Raw genomic sequence first — 16,254 nt, forward strand, 5'->3', positions numbered from 1 at the left:
AGTCATAGTATAAAGAGCATATACTCATTAAACTGTGCACACTATATATTTCACTTCTAATAAACATGCAAAGGACAAATGCCAGTTTTTTCAAAAAGATACATTTATAAACAAACATTTCTTCCTTACTGGACATTGGTAGAAGATCTCATATTTATTACGACCCTCCACACACTCCAGTGCCATGTATTGACTCAGGCCAGTGTGAATACAAAAGGTGAGAGGAAGACATTGTTTCAAACCAAGACGCTGTTGAAATCCTCCAGCTGCTGTGTCAATATCCAATAAATCCTCAGAACGATAGTGATTGGATAGTGCCATACTTCCCATCAACCTTAGAAGGACCAACAAGAACAAAAATAGAAACAATGAACACTTGATTAACAATGCAAAGATAGCTTTTACCTTTTACTCAATGAATAACTCCTCCTTCTGAGGTCTAATTCTGCCATCACTACTAGGCATAAAACTTATACCCAGAGAAGCCTGAATTGTAATATTTTCAAAAGAATCAGGTCCTCAATTCATAACACCAGCCTTACTGATTTTTTTTTTTTTTTTTTTTGCGGGGTGGGTTTAACAAATATTGTCTTGCTCATTTTCCAAGCTTAGCACAGGAAGAAAGGGGATTCTTGGCCATTCTGGTGACTGCCAATTGCCTCACAAGTTAAAGCAGCCTCAGGCCATCTGTTCACCATTGAAATAGCATAATAGGGCAGCTTCCCAAGGCAGAAACTGGGACTATATTTTGCACTTCAAGTTTTGCATCAACTCCTTTCAGTACTAAAACGAATATTCATGAATACTTGGTTTCTATAGGCCAAGAAATTGTCAACTTTAGTAACAAATATTTGACAAGACACATTCTGTTACCTAGATTAATTCACAAAATGAGTTGAGACTGAAGCCAGATATAAGAAGTTAATAAAATTAAACAACTCTGCTCATCCCTTAAGAATAGTTACAGAAACAAGTCAGCAATTATTAACAGATACATATTTATGGATCTTCACTTAGGGTTTACATAGCCTTGAAAATTATTCAGTTACATTTGGAAGGAAAAGAAAACCCCCATGAAGCATGCTTCTCTTTTTCATCAGTAGAACCTGTGAAAAACATTTCACATTGAGCTGGCCAATCTGCCATAGGTTATAAACGCACACTAAATCCAAAAAAGCACACACCTGAAACAATGAAAACTTTGACATGCAGGTGTTAAACACCACAAAAGTTTGCAGATTGCAGCATTCTGATTATTGTTTTCTGGCACAATTTGACTGACATCCTGCAGTAGCTCTATACGTACAAATATTTCCAATACAGTTGGGCTGGTGAGAGATGCGTTTGTTGGAAGACATTGGAAAGAGTTTTAATTCTAATGCAATGTAACTGGTGGGCAGAAAGGAGGGAGAATCACACAGTGCCTAGTTCAAGTTATATGTTTTAGAGCTAAGAACAAAATAAAACAAAGAAGTCAAGAGAGCTTTCAGACTTTTAGCTTGCTTTAAAAAAAACAGGGAAAGGGTTAGTAGGATAAAAAAGTAAACTGTCTCAGCATGAAGCCCTAGTTACTCCAAAGCATTGCAAAAGCAGGACACTCTTTATGTGGCAGGTAAACAGATTTGGAAATTCCTGAAGTGTAAAAAACAACACTGATCAGATCCTTCAAGAAATGTTTTTATGTCTTTCACTATTTTCTCTCAAAATGTGCAGTTTGGATACATTAGTAATATTAAGCCAGGATTTAATAGGCCTTGAGGGTCATACTAGGATAGCATTTCCAGAAGTTTTTACCATTTCCTGACCAATTCCATTATATCAGTGCCTGGCACTTGGCTTTTTTGTTAAATCACTTACTTGCCCACAGAGGGGAGATTTTCAAAGGGGAACAAGGCATGTCACTCCCATTGCCTAATTCCCTTTTGAAAATTTCTTCTAGAATACCTACTTGTAAAAGGTTCAAGTCATCCTCAGGAACATGCAGAATTGACTGGTTACTTCTTACACACCTGGAGCTAGGGTTGGGAGTAAAAGATACCAAAAAAGGCTCCAGCTGCCACCCAGTGAGAAGTTAGAGGTGCCACAAACATGCAAATGCCAGCTCAAAACACACACATACACCTCAAATCCCCATCATTTTCTATCAACATACCATTCTTGGCAGTATTTCTACCACTCATGTCACTTTCCCTCAAATACAGCCCAGTGTGCTAAACATGAGAGGCTTGAAGGTGCACTGTTTCTGTGTCTGGACAATATGCAATAATGTTTAATCACTTGCTTAGGACATCAAGAACTGTCAGTTTTACATTTCAGGGAAACGTCATCTTTTCAGTAATAAGGAAAATTTAAAAAATATTTCTCTTTTGTAGGGTGCAAAATTTCTATTCTATCCTTTTGCTTTTCCAGTGGTTCCACCTCTCCCACTTAAGACTATTCTTGGATTGCCAGGTCTGGAAATTAGTTCCCTGACCATTTTATCACATTTTGCAAATTCTGGTTACAAAATAGGTTAATTCTGCCCTCGATTACAACACAGAACGTACAGAGTAACTCTGTAAACATGGGTGAATTGAGGACCGTAAATATCCAGGGCTAAAATTTTGCTGATTATCAAAGGTAAAACTTTCAAAAAGCATTAAAGTCCCATTTTCAAAAGTGACTTGGGCATTTAGGATCCTAGCTCCATTGGCAAGGCACTTAGATGCCTAGGTCCCAATGCTAAGGCACTGCTAACAATGGGACATAGGTTCTTGTGAAGATTTTACCCAAAGAACATAACAGCTAACTTCTATACTGTATATAATATTTTGGATAGCCTGCTTAGCAGGCATTCCAATCCTCACTCCATGTCTCAGTTTAACTGAACTGGCCACCATGAAGAAATAGAAATAATTAAATAATGGAATTGATAGTAGGTTTAACTCCTTACCCAGGAACAACTAGTTTCTGTCCATTATGAATACGAAATGAACATCGATAATCATCAGGGAGTTTGCAGCCTATTTGTGATTCCACAGCATCTAGGTCTTCCTCCTGCACACTATCTGCAAACACATTAAAAACAATTTTTGTTTAGGTGGTAGCTTCAGACAACAGAAACAAGAACTGTCACTTCAGAAATCATCTCAATAAATTGCTTAAAGTACTTGCCTTTGTGTAAACCCCTCTTAAAATTCAATTGGATTATGCCTGATAAAAATTGGTGGATCTCTTAAGACAACTAGAGACAAATGATGCTTTCATTTACACAGTTGCAACCCTTTTGGCTTCAATGCAACCTAAATCATTTCACTGGAGCTGCACTGCTGTATGTCAGAGCAGAATTTGGCCTGACTGTTTAAGTTTTTCAGTGTATATAAATCTCCCCACTGTATTTTCCACTGAATGCATCCGATGAAGTGAGCTATAGTTCATGAAAGCTTATTCTCAAATAAATTTGTTTGTCTATGCTAGAATGGCAACAACAAATGTACAATGAATTGGGGAAAAAAAATGGGTTCATTTTAAAGCCCCTCTAGTCACCACCAGAACCCAAGTTTCAACTGCATTTGATATTACAAAAGTGCAGTGAATTAAAAAAAACAAAAACACAAAACAAAAAAAACAACACTTTTGTATTAGGTGCAGTATTATTTGACATTTAGTGCAAAAGGAAAACAAAAATACAAATAATGATCTGGCTCAATCATCCAAGAGTCCAGAAATTCAGAATTTAGGTTTCAGAGTAACAGCCGTGTTAGTCTGTATTCGTAAAAAGAAAAGGAGTACTTGTGGCACCTTAGAGACTAACCAGTTTATTTGAGCATCCGATGAAGTGAGCTGTAGCTCACGAAAGCTCATGCTCAAATAAACTGGTTAGTCTCTAAGGTGCCACAAGTACTCCTTTTCTTTTTAGAATTTAGGTTATTACTTTCCTTACGCATCCCATTGTGACTCTCTCAATTCAAAAGTAGGATTTTTGATCACTTACTGTTAGGCACAAAAGAGAAAATAAGGACAGCATTATCTTAACTAGTACATCTTAGAACATTCAAAATTCAGATTATTATTTGTACTACCATCTCCTCCTTCAAGCAAACAGCAAGTTTATTACTTGGTACTAACCCCAATAGTATGCTAGTGTGTGTTAGGTAACAGAGAATACCAGTATATCACAAATTTCAGAACAAGGGTTACTCATATAGCAGTAGTCTGTTTTTGCCCTCTAAGAGATCTCAACAATACAAATTTATCAGAAGTAGGTGTTGCTTCAAGAGACGCACGTCAGGGTGAGTTTCAATAGCACTGGTTGGAGAAACAAAGTGATGCACCCTGAGACCTTCCCTAAAAGAAAAGAAACATCGCCCCCCAACACTAGAAGTTAGTTGATGGAGTCCTGACTCAGCCACTCTCAGCCAACCAAGTTGTAGCTCTACTTGCTACCATAAAAGAAGGTTCTGTGCAGATTTTCTTTTTTGATCATTACCATAGAATTTAGAATTTTTCACTAAAGGAGGAGATGGCCACATTACATTTCCAGCAAAAAAAACAATACAAAAGCCAATCTTGGAGATGCTTCTATTACTCTAAATTTCTGATATGGTGTCTCTTTTGGGATCTCAAAAGAAATCTGCTCTTCCCATTATATAAAACTGTGATAACATTGCACATAGTGAACGTTTCTCATGATTTCCTAGGGCTAGCCAACTACTCTCTCAATAGAGATATTCCATTTAATTTCAGTAGAGTTGCTCCTGAATTTGGCCGTATGTTTATATAAGTAACTTTAAAGTTATTGGGCTCAATCCAGGGACAACAGGATGAAATTCTATAGCCACTGTTATACAAGAGGTCAGACTATGTGATCTAATTGTCCTTTCTGGCTTTAAAAATCTATTACTGAATTAAAGCATATTTAGAAAATTAAGGTACCCAAAACGCAACATTTAATAGTCATTGTAAGTAGTTACGAACCTGTTTTCCAAATATTTCTAATAAAAAAATCACAACCTAGTAATCACCAAGAGTAACCCCCCGAGGGGAAATCTCTCTGCAGGAGCAGGAATTTCTTCTCTGCTTCTGAGCTTTGCTGTTCCACACCCCATCTTGAGCCAACAGCTCAGCACAGCTTCTGGTCAGTTTCACACAGAAGACTGAAACAAGCTTGAGGTGGTCTTAGTTCTTTTGGATTTATATGGAATAGGACCAAATAGATACCCACAAACCTGCTTGGGTCATTTTATGTTACAAAATAATAAGAAGCCCTTAAAAATATTTAAAATCAATTCAATTTGGCTTATAGATTCTGATGTTACAAGCAAACTTTCATAATAAGACAAAGTTAATATGAGGCTACAGACTGATTTTTTTTTTTTAAAAGAGAATTTTAGCTCAAAGCCACTTGATTAAGTATTTGTCATGCAGAGATGTTTTCAATTAGGTCTTCAAAACAAACTTATGAATATAAGAGAAATATAGGACACAAAGGAACACTGAGAAGTTACGAAGTCCAGCCCCCAACACTGAGACAGGACCAAGTATACCTAGACCATCCCTGACAGGTGTTCGTCCACCTGTTCTTCAAAATCTCTAATGATGGGGATTCCACAGCCTCCCATGGAAGCCTATTCCAGAGCTTAGCTAGCCTTACAGTTAGAACGTTTTTCCTAATATTTAACCTAAATTTCTCACTGCAGATTAAGCCCATTACTACTTCTCCTGCCTTCAGTGGACAAGGAGAACAATTGATCATGATCATCTTGATAACAGCCCTTAATATATTTGAAGACCGTTATCAGGTCCTCCCCCCCGTCTTCTTTTCTTAGACTAACCATGCCCAGTTTTTAACCTTTCCTCAAAGGTCAGGTTTCCTAAACCTTTTATCAGTTTTATTGCTCTCCTCTGGATTCTAATATGTCCACATGTTTCCTAAAGTGTGGCACCCAGAAGTGGACACAGTACTCTAGCTGGGGACTCACCAGTGCTGAGTAGAACAAGACAATCACCTCCTGGGCCTTACATACAACACCTCACACCACAGAAGATTTGCCTTTTTTACAACTGCACCGCATTGTTGACTCATTCAATTTGTGATCCATTAGAACCCCCAGATCCTTTTCAGCAGTACTACCACCCAACCATTTAATTCCCATTTTGTAATTGTGCATTTGAATTTTCCTCTTTAAGTGTAATTCTGTAAAGACAAGTGAAAAGTGTTTCATCTTGTTGATTTCAGACCAATTCTTTAATTTGTCAAGGTTGTTTTGAATTCTAATCCTGCTCTCCAAAGCGCTTGCAACCCCACACAACTTGGTGTCATGCGTAAGTTTTATAAGCGGACTCTCAACTCTATTATCCAAGTCTTGAAATGAAAATATTAAAAATACAGTCACACTATTATGACATCTGGACAGGCATTAAAACAATACCCCTATTTAATTACAAGATAGGTGCAGTATAGGCAAAAGCTGTAAGGTTTCCACACTGTATGGCATCTTTTATTCAATAAGAAGGCAGTTACATTTTCACAATAATTCAATCTTTGGCCCCTTTGCTGAGGCTGCCAACAAATATAGCGCTTTGTGCAACCTGGACATTCATCCTATGGAAATTAGGCTGGGACAAACACACACCATGTTTAACGTAGGCCAACAGCCACAAGGTAGTATTTACTATTGGTGAATGTAGTGACCAGGGAGGGATTTGAACCAGACACCTAGCTGTGAAAAACTAGCCAGATACAAGAAAACCCACACACCACAAAAAGTAGTTAACATGGAGTTAAGATTGCAGGACCTCAACCCTATGTTAGGTGCTAACGTGGCCCCTATTACTGCAGTATGCAAGTTTCTTGATCTTCAATGTACTCATACTCAACACCTCTGAGGTAGGAAGTGCTATTATCCTCATTTTACAGATTAGGAAATGTCACAGAGACACACTAAGTGACTTGTCCAATGTCACACAGGGAGCATGTGGCATAGTAGGGAATTGAGCCCAGGTTGTCTTCTGAGTCTCAGACTAGCAGCCTAGCCATCCCTTCCTCTACAATACCCTGAGCTCTTGTTCTTCTAGAAGATGAGAGTTTGGCTGTGATTTTCAAAGGAGCCTAAGAGAATGAGGCAGCCAAGTTCCCTTAGGCTCCTTTGAGCATCCCAGCCTAGATTGCTAAAATTCAAACATTACAAAACAAAGACATGTAGAGTTAAGAATATTAACATAGAAAAAACATGATACAAATATTAGAAAACCAGGAAATACAGAGTGACACTTCCCACACAATAGCCATGCAACCTTAACTTAGGCCTTTCGATCCCTGCCCCAAGGATTCACTGAGGGAAATTATAATACCTCACCCCTATCTCAGCCTTTTTGAAACCTGAGCTCGGCTACCAGGCTACAAGTGCTCCCCAAGTTAACAGTGCTGCAGAGAGCACAGTGAGGGGTCTGCAGGAGTGTATGAACAGCAGTGCCAATTGGGTGTTGAGGAAGTAGCCAGGTTTTGTCACTGCTCTGGAATCTGTGCTGCCTATCAACAGTTTCCTAGCTGAATTTACGACGTTTGTTTTACCAATGACACTTAGTGGGCCTGACTACTTGAAAAATGACCCCCTTGCTCTCCACCTCCCCATGATAACTCTTAAAAACACTTATGCCAATTTAATAGGGAGGGGGCTACTAGCATCAGGTCACTCTTGTGGAGGGGCTCAACTTTGAACCTTGCTTCATGTCTTGGTTCACTTGACCTTGGATTGAAGGCCTTCAGGACAGGAAATGGACCCACATGTTCTCAGACTTGTCCAAGAAGTTTGGGAATTCAGTGAGGAACAGAGGGAATAACAGGACCACATCTAAGATTGGGGATAATCTTTTTTTGGAGTTCAGTTTGATAGAAGTTGGTACTTTTGCTTATAAAGTGCACCTAGATTATGAAGGTGCCACAAGTACTCCTTTTCTTTTTCGAATACAGACTAACACGGCTGTTACTCTGAAACCTGTCATTATGCAAGGCACTGCATTTAGCCGTATGGAGTGGAAATCTATCAACTGCATGAAAAAACTTGTACAGATACAGACAGACATCATCTTCCTTTCCAAATGCAAACAGATGGACATCGTACCAAAAGGACTGAAGGTAAAAAATCCATTACAATCTACATACCACACAGACTATGCTGACAGCTTGTGCCACACGCTCTCAAAGAAACTGCGGAATCACCTGATCAACATCCTCTACAGCAAACGGGGAAAGATTAAGAATGAGCTCTCAAAAATGGATACTCTCATAAAAAACCAACCTTCCGCACAAACTTCCTCGTGGCTGGACTTTACTAAAACTAGACAAGCCATTTACAACACACACTTTGCTTCTCTACAAAAGAAAAAGGACACTAAACTTTCTAAACTACTACATGCCACAAGGGGCCACAGCAATGGTTCCCTCAACCCACCCAGCAATATTGTTAACCGATCCAACTATACTCTCAGCCCAGCAGAAGCAGCTGTCCTATCTCGGGGCCTCTCCTTCTGCCCCTCCACCCCCACGAACATGATACAGTTCTGTGGTGACCTAGAATCCTATTTTCGACGTCTCCGACTCAAGGAATACTTCCAACATAACTCTGAACAACATACTAATCCACAGAGACCTCCCTCCCAATACTACAAAAAGGATTCTAGGTGGACTCCTCCTGAAGGTCGAAACAGCAGACTGGACTTCTACATAGAGTGCTTCCGCCGATGTGCACGGGCTGAAATTGTGGAAAAGCAGCATCACTTGCCCCATGACCTCAGCTGTGCAGAACACAATGCCATCCACAGCCTCAGAAACAACTCTGACATCATAATCAAAAAGGCTGACAAAGAAGGTGCTGTTGTCATCATGACTAGGTTGGAATATGAACAAGAGGCTGCTCGGCAGCTCTCCAACACCACTTTCTACAAGCCATTACCCTCTGATCCCACTGAGAGTTACCAAAAGAAACTACAGCATTTGCTCAAGAAACTCCCTGAAAAAAGCACAAGATCAAATCCGCACAGACACACCCCTGGAACCCCGACCTGGGATATTCTATCTACTACCCAAGATCCATAAACCTGGAAATCCTGGGCACCCCATCATCTCAGGCATTGGCACCCTGACAGCAGGATTGTCTGGCTATGTAGACTCCCTCCTCAGGCCCTACGCAACCAGCACTCCCAGCTACCTTCGAGACACCACTGACTTCCTGAGGAAACTACAATCCATCGGTGATCTTCCTGATAATAACCATCCTGGCCACTGTGGATGTAGAAGCCCTCTACACCAACATTCCACACAAAGATGGACTACAAGCCGTCAAGAACACTATCCCCGATAATGTCATGGCTAACCTGGTGGCCGAACTTTGAGACTTTGTCCTTACCCATAACTATTTTACATTTGGGGACAATGTATACCTTCAGATCAGCGGCACTGCTATGGGTACCCGAATGGCCCCACAGTATGCCAACATTTTTATGGCTGACTTAGAACAACGCTTCCTCAGCTCTCGTCCCCTAACGCCCCTACTCTACTTGCGCTATACTGATGACATCATCATCTGGACCCATGGAAAGGAAGCCCTTGAGGAATTCCACCATGATTTCAACAATTTCCATCCCACCATCAACCTCAGCCTCGTCCAGTCCACACAAGAGATCCACTTCCTGGACACTACAGTGCTAATAAACAATGGTCACATAAACACCACCCTATACCGGAAACCTACTGACCGCTATTCCTACCTACATGCCTCCAGCTTTCACCCTGACCACACCACACGATCCATCGTCTACAGCCAAGCTCTGCGATACAACCACATTTGCTCAACCCCTCAGACAGAGACAAACACCTACAAGATCTCTATCAAGCATTCTTACAACTACAATACCCACCTGCGGAAGTGAAGAAACAGATTGATAGAGCCAGAAGAGTTCCCAGAAGTCACTTACTACAGGACAGGCCTAACAAAGAAAATAACAGAACGCCACTAGCCGTCACCTTCAGCCCCCAACTAAAACCCCTCCAATGCATTATTAAGGATCTACAACCTATCCTGAAGGATGACCCAACACTCTCTCAAATCTTGGGAGACAGGCCAGTCCTTGCCTACAGACAGCCCCCCCAACCTGAAGCAATTACTCACCAGCAACCACATACCACACAGCAGAACCACTAACCCAGGAACCTATCCTTGCAACAAAGCCCGTTGCCAACTGTGCCCACACATCTATTCAGGGGACACCATCACAGGGCCTAATAACATCAGCCACACTATCAGAGGCTCGTTCACCTGCACATCCACCAATGTGATATATGCCATCATGTGCCAGCAATGCCCCTCTGCCATGTACATTGGTCAAACTGGACAGTCTCTATGTAAAAGAATAAATGGACACAAATCAGATGTCAAGAATTATAACATTCATAAACCAGTCGGAGAACACTTCAATCTCTCTGGTCACGCAATCACAGACATGAAGGTCGCTATCTTACAGCAAAAAAACTTCAAATCCAGACTCCAGCGAGAAACTGCTGAATTGGAATTCATTTGCAAATTGGATACTATTAACTTAGGCTTGAATAGAGACTGGGAGTGGCTAAGTCATTATGCAAGGTAACCTATTTCCCTTTGTTTTTTCCTACCCCCCCCCCCACCCCCTCGACGTTCTTGTTAAACCCTGGATTTGTGCTGGAAATGGCCCACCTTGATTATCATACACATTGTAAGGAGAGTGATCACTTTAGATAAGCTATTGCCAGCAGGAGAGTGGGGGGGGGGGGGGGGGAGTTATTTTTTCATGGTTTGTGTGTATAAAAGATCTTCTATACTTTCTACAGTATGCATCCGATGAAGTGAGCTGTAGCTCACGAAAGCTTATGCTCAAATAAATTGGTTAGTCTCTAAGGTGCCACAAGTACTCCTTTTCTTTTTGCGAATATAGACTAACACGGCTGTTACTCTGAAACCTAGATTATGCAGTGGTTGTAAAACTTTAAAAAAAACTATACAAATATATCTTGGCTTTAAAAAACAAAAATAATGTTTATACAATACCTTTCAAAGAACCAATCATCCGGGGACACCTCTGTCCCAAGTACCTCTCTAGATCATCCCAGGCTTTTTTAAGTGTAGCATAATATTGAATATACCTTCCTAAATCAGAGTAAATACTTATGAAGATAGCCTTCCAGCTCTGATTTCTCCGAGTCTTCTCTGCGCTGAATAGACAAGAATAAAAATACGATAAGTTTCTAGTCTAGAAAATTCACCTTAAAAACAATATGTTATTGCTTAGGCAGTTAGGGTTCTCCTAAGTAATATGGTAACATTAGGTTATAACAGTGTACATAGATACACTTCAGTCCTATGAAGGTACAGATGCTCAACTAATTCATGGAACTATTCAAATTTTTAATTTCCTTTGGAAGTAACTACACTTCAGCCAGTCATCTTTTCCAGGGAAAATTCAGATATGCTATTTCTTTAGAGGACTATATGCCATTATTAAACTCAGGAACTTGCAGAAAACTAAATCAGATCAATTTAACTTACATGTGCAGAGGGCATTTAAGTTAAAAATAATTCCAACCCTGCAGTCCTCTCTCAATTTTGCCTAAATAAGGACTATGGGACCAGAAACCTGGTCACAAAACATAGAGGTGACAATTAAAATAAAGATTTCATGTGTAGATGAGATTTTATTTTCCAAAGAGCACCTCCTGCAATAAAAAAAAACAAACGCACGCTCATTATAAATTGAGACAAATAGCAGGGGATTCAGCTTTTATTCATTTGTAGATCAGCAATGAACATTTTGGCATTTAAGTCACAAATAAACTCAGTCTTCAGAGAGTTTACAATCTAAAAAACAGAAGACGGGACATATTAAGACAAACAGAAGGTAATAACTTGGAAGGTTTATTAATTGTTATCAATTCATTCTTGTAAACATCATAAAAGAAAAGTCTTTGAAAGGAGATGAGTGAGGAAAAGGTGGTGGGAGCACGGTTAGGGAAAGCATGTGGCCTTATTTAAGTTTTCAAAATAGTTCCCATAAAAATCAGACTTGAAGAACGACCGTGAATCAAAGTAAGTAACAGTGAAAATGAACTCTCAAAATAATTATCTCTTTAGACCTTTTTATTCAAGGACGGAAGTTTAAGATCGGACCAGCACGCCAGGCACTGCCATATAGGAGGCTCAGATACAATGATATGTCCCATCCACCAATGCTGAGTGTTGAAAGTTCTGCCAGGATTGAATGGTCCTGAGCTGCTAGAGGGCTGGAACCAGTGGCAGATTAACACACAGTCCCATGGGACCCATGTCCAGGGACCCTGGCCAATTTGGGGGCGCCTGCAGGGGCACTGGAACCTGTAGAGAGAGGGGTGTGGGTGTGGGTGTGTGGAGACATGATGACACAGGGCCCTGTCCCGGCCAGATGCTGGAGCCGGGCTGTGGTAAGAACTGTTCAGGAAGCCTGGGCTGCTGTGGGGAGCCTCAGACCCTGCACCTGCCCTGGGTGGAGGGCCGGGATGCCCGAGAGCAGCCCCAGACCCATGTACCTGAACCCCAGGTGCACCACCCAGGGCAGATGGAGAATCCAGGCTCCCTAGGTGGTTCTTACCACTGCCAGACTCTGGCTTCAGGCCTGGCCAGGGCCTTGGAAAGGGAAGAGGAGCAGGGGGCAGAGCCACAATTCCAGGTGAGTGGGAGCTAAGGCCAATCTCAGCCCTGAACCGGGAAGAGGTTGGCACTACTAGCAGGGGCTGTACTTCCCAGCTGAGGAGCTGATGAACACCTTATCAGCTCCCTTGCTGTGAAGCGCAGCCCCTGCTGCTCTGCACCTGCCCGAGGCTACTACACCCATGTTAAAAAGTGGGCAAGCATGGCTCTCACACTTTTAGAAGGGGGGAGGGCCATGGCCCCGCTGGTCCTCTCTGGTTCCGGCCCTCTTAGCTCCGCCAGGGTGTTGGGGGCCCAAATGTTCTTTGTGCCCAGGGCCACAATAAATCTTAATCCGCCTCTGGCTGGAACTGTTGACTGACCAATTGAGGAGCAAAACTAGTTAGCTCTCTTAAGAGAGTTCTTAGTCAAAAGGATGCTGTGACAGGTTTCCCCCTGGGGTGCCATCTGGAATTAGGGTTCAACTGAGTCCTCCAACCCACCAGCCTGGGCTCCCTCTCAGACTGTCCTGCTGTGACAAGCTGTAGACCACTCCCAGTCCTACACTCCCACCAGCATTCACACAGGCAGGGACACAGCCAGCTGCAGTTACATGCAGGCTGAACAGTCACTGCATGAACCAACAATAGAGAGGCTACAGCCAAAATAATCCCAGCTTCCCAGCCTAGGACCCCAGAGCTGTACCGCCCGAACTCTGGACCATATGAATGCATTACTGGGTTCGCCCTTCCCTCAATGTGGAGGGGAACATGCAACATGCTTGTGTTAACCAAGTTGAGATTTTTCACCAGACGCTTCACTTAAAGACACACTGGTTTAGATTAAAACATAAAATAAGTTTATTAACTACAAGATGACATATTTTAAGTGATTATAAGCAATAGCAAACAGATCAAAGTGGATTACCTAACAAAAACAAAATTGCACATTAAGCCTAAAATACTATAAAGACTTGATATGATCAGCAATTTCTCACCCTGATGATATAAGCAGGCTTGCAGATTCTCAAGGCACATGCTGCACTTGTTTTGAACCTTGGGCTCCCCAAGTTGTTTCATATGGTGGGAACCCTTTGTTTCAAAAACAGTTCCCAACCCAGCATGTGGAAAAATACAGGTACCCAAAATGGAGAATAGTGTCATGTGGTCTGGTCACATGCTTTTGCATGCCCTTCTAAGTCATAAAAGCCATTACTCACAGAATGTTTGCAGCATTCTCAGGAAGGCTCACCAGGTGGGAGATAAGCTTCTCTTAAGACTTACTGTTTTTCCTAATGGCCCATTACCCTGAATGGGCCCTTCACAACCAGCTATCTAGACTGGAAGCATCTTGCCTAGTGGGTGTCACCCTAGTGTAACTACATTTGAAATACAGATACATAGTAAACAGTCATAACTTCATATACAAAAATGATACATGCATTCAAATAGGATAACTGTATTCAAAAAATCATAACTTTTCCAATGACACCTCACGACTCATCTTGTACAAACTGCATCATAATTATATCATAATTGTACTCCCATGATGAATATGCGGTGTAGTGTTACAGATGCCATCTTGGTAGAAGCTGAGGGGGAGGACTGGCAATACTGGGTATGCATGAAGGGAAACAGCAAGAAAATTCTCCATTTTGTATATTTCCACTAAGTTGCTTTTAGGCTGTTCTATTCAAAAATGGGCAGTTTCTTGTCTCTCATTCAGCCTTCAGATGTGGAAATAACAGGTTAGTTATATTTTAGAGGGAAGGCCATTTCCAAATACTACAAAGCATGTAAAATGCTAGGAAATGCTTTTGCATTTACCGATTCTTAGTCTGAATGAGAACGTGTAAATAGAATACAATATCTATTTGAAAAATGGAAATATTCACAGTCATTTTATTTTCACAGATTGCAAGTAAAGTGACAGTGACCGTAATTTTATGATGTGTGCCCTCCATTCCCCATGTTCACCCACTCCATGTGTCATCATTTGTTGAGTTTTGCCTACATTTACGTCCCAATCTCATTAGAGTCTCTGCCCTCTGCAGCATTTCAATTAAGTCAGTGGATTATTATCCATGCAAAGCATTTGCAGGATCATGGTCTTAGTTTCTAAGTTCTTTGGAACATGGACATCATTACTGTGGCTGCGAGTCTGTCACGGACATCACAGCTTGCATGACTTTCCATGACTTCTGCAGTGGCTGGTGCTGGCCCAGGGGCTGCCTGAGCCAGGCAGCCCCTGGGACAGCAGCAGCAGTTTGGGTGTGGGAAAAGAGGCTCAGGACTAGGGGCAGGGGTTTGGGAGGTGTGGGGGTGCGCTTACCTGGGGTGGGGGGCACCCCTGCAGTCTCCACACTGCCCACGCACGCAGACCCTGCTCCCACTGGGCGCTGCCCTGGCCTAGCCCCTGCCTATGCCACCTAGGAGGTGCAGGGATGGAGCTGATAGGAAGACCCGCCACCATTCCCCCAGCATCAGCAGGGGTCCCGGGTCATCTCTCCCAGCATCCGCAGGGCCCCCAGACCACCCCGCCTGAGCACCCCCACCCAAGTTTTAGTCACAGTGGGTATTTTTAGTAAAAATCATGGACAGGTCATGGGCCATGAATTTTTGTTTATGGCCTGTGACCTGCCCATGATTTTTACTAAAAATACCCGTGACTAAAACATAGCTTTAATCATCATTTGTCTGAAAAGCACCACACAAAATTGTGGCACTGTATAAAAATTACCTGAATTGCTCCCTGAATCCATCTCAAGTAGGAAGCCAAGGCATTCCTACAGAAGAGGCCAAATCCACCATGTAACATAGAAGTAACAATCTTAAACAAATCTCTGGGAGTATCTTTGAGAGCTGACATTAACTTTGTTCAGTTGATATCAGAGTACAGCTTATCTCACAACTTCTGTTAATATTGGATCTACAAAGCATCAAAGACCACAAGAGGCTATGAAGCATTTTGCAATGTTATTCTGAAAGATCCTATGCAAAAATAGCACTGTTAACAAAATGAGCTGGTTAAAAAACTGCTCCAAACTAAAATTTTTGTTCATAAGAAAAGAGTGCCCATACTTACTCAGATAAAAGCCAGTATTTCCTGCAGTGTCTTTTCCACAATGGATCATGACTTGATAGCTGGTTTAATCTTCGACTTACATAGCAGCAGCTATAAATACAAGTCAGTGTTAAGTCTGATTACAAAAGTAGTAAAATAACGAAGGACAAATGCAAGTCAAGGTATTAACATATTTAAGATTATATGTCATGAAATGAACGTTAAAGGTATAAAATTTTAACAAGTTTTAACTTCATTTTTAGGGAGTGCAAAGAGTTTTAAATGTAATACAATTGTCATTAAAACATGTTGTAACAAGACTGTCTTGTCCACATAAGCAAACAGAAGAAAATAAATGTTATAAACCATGTTACAGAACCACATTTTTAAATCCTGGTAGATACCCAACCAAGAACAGGGTTTTCTAAAATGGTTTATGACATTTGAGGGGGGGCTGCACCCCCTCCAGCCACAAAACAGTATTATGTTTGAGATAGCTGTTTGCACACTAAGTCATTTT

General features: G+C 41.4%; 1 protein-coding gene across 5 annotated transcripts in view; it reads right to left on the minus strand.

The window, feature by feature from the left end:
• Positions 1-16,254, minus strand: part of FBXO3 (F-box protein 3) — a 61,544-nt gene that overhangs the window by 43,775 nt on the left and 1,515 nt on the right. For all 5 annotated transcript variants that reach the window (XR_005225455.2, XM_037900003.2, XM_037900004.2 and 2 more), the window contains exons 2-5: positions 15,756-15,845; positions 11,061-11,224; positions 2,933-3,047; positions 130-334 (exon numbers count right to left, since the gene is read on the minus strand). Coding sequence is in view for 4 of the 5 variants with exons in the window: in XM_037900003.2 (XP_037755931.1) it covers positions 130-334; positions 2,933-3,047; positions 11,061-11,224; positions 15,756-15,845 (574 nt within the window). In the remaining variant the exon portion in view is untranslated. The remainder of the gene's footprint in view (positions 1-129; positions 335-2,932; positions 3,048-11,060; positions 11,225-15,755; positions 15,846-16,254) is intronic.

This window comes from Chelonia mydas, chromosome 6, assembly GCF_015237465.2.
Source record: "Chelonia mydas isolate rCheMyd1 chromosome 6, rCheMyd1.pri.v2, whole genome shotgun sequence".
Classification (NCBI taxonomy): domain Eukaryota; kingdom Metazoa; phylum Chordata; order Testudines; family Cheloniidae; genus Chelonia; species Chelonia mydas.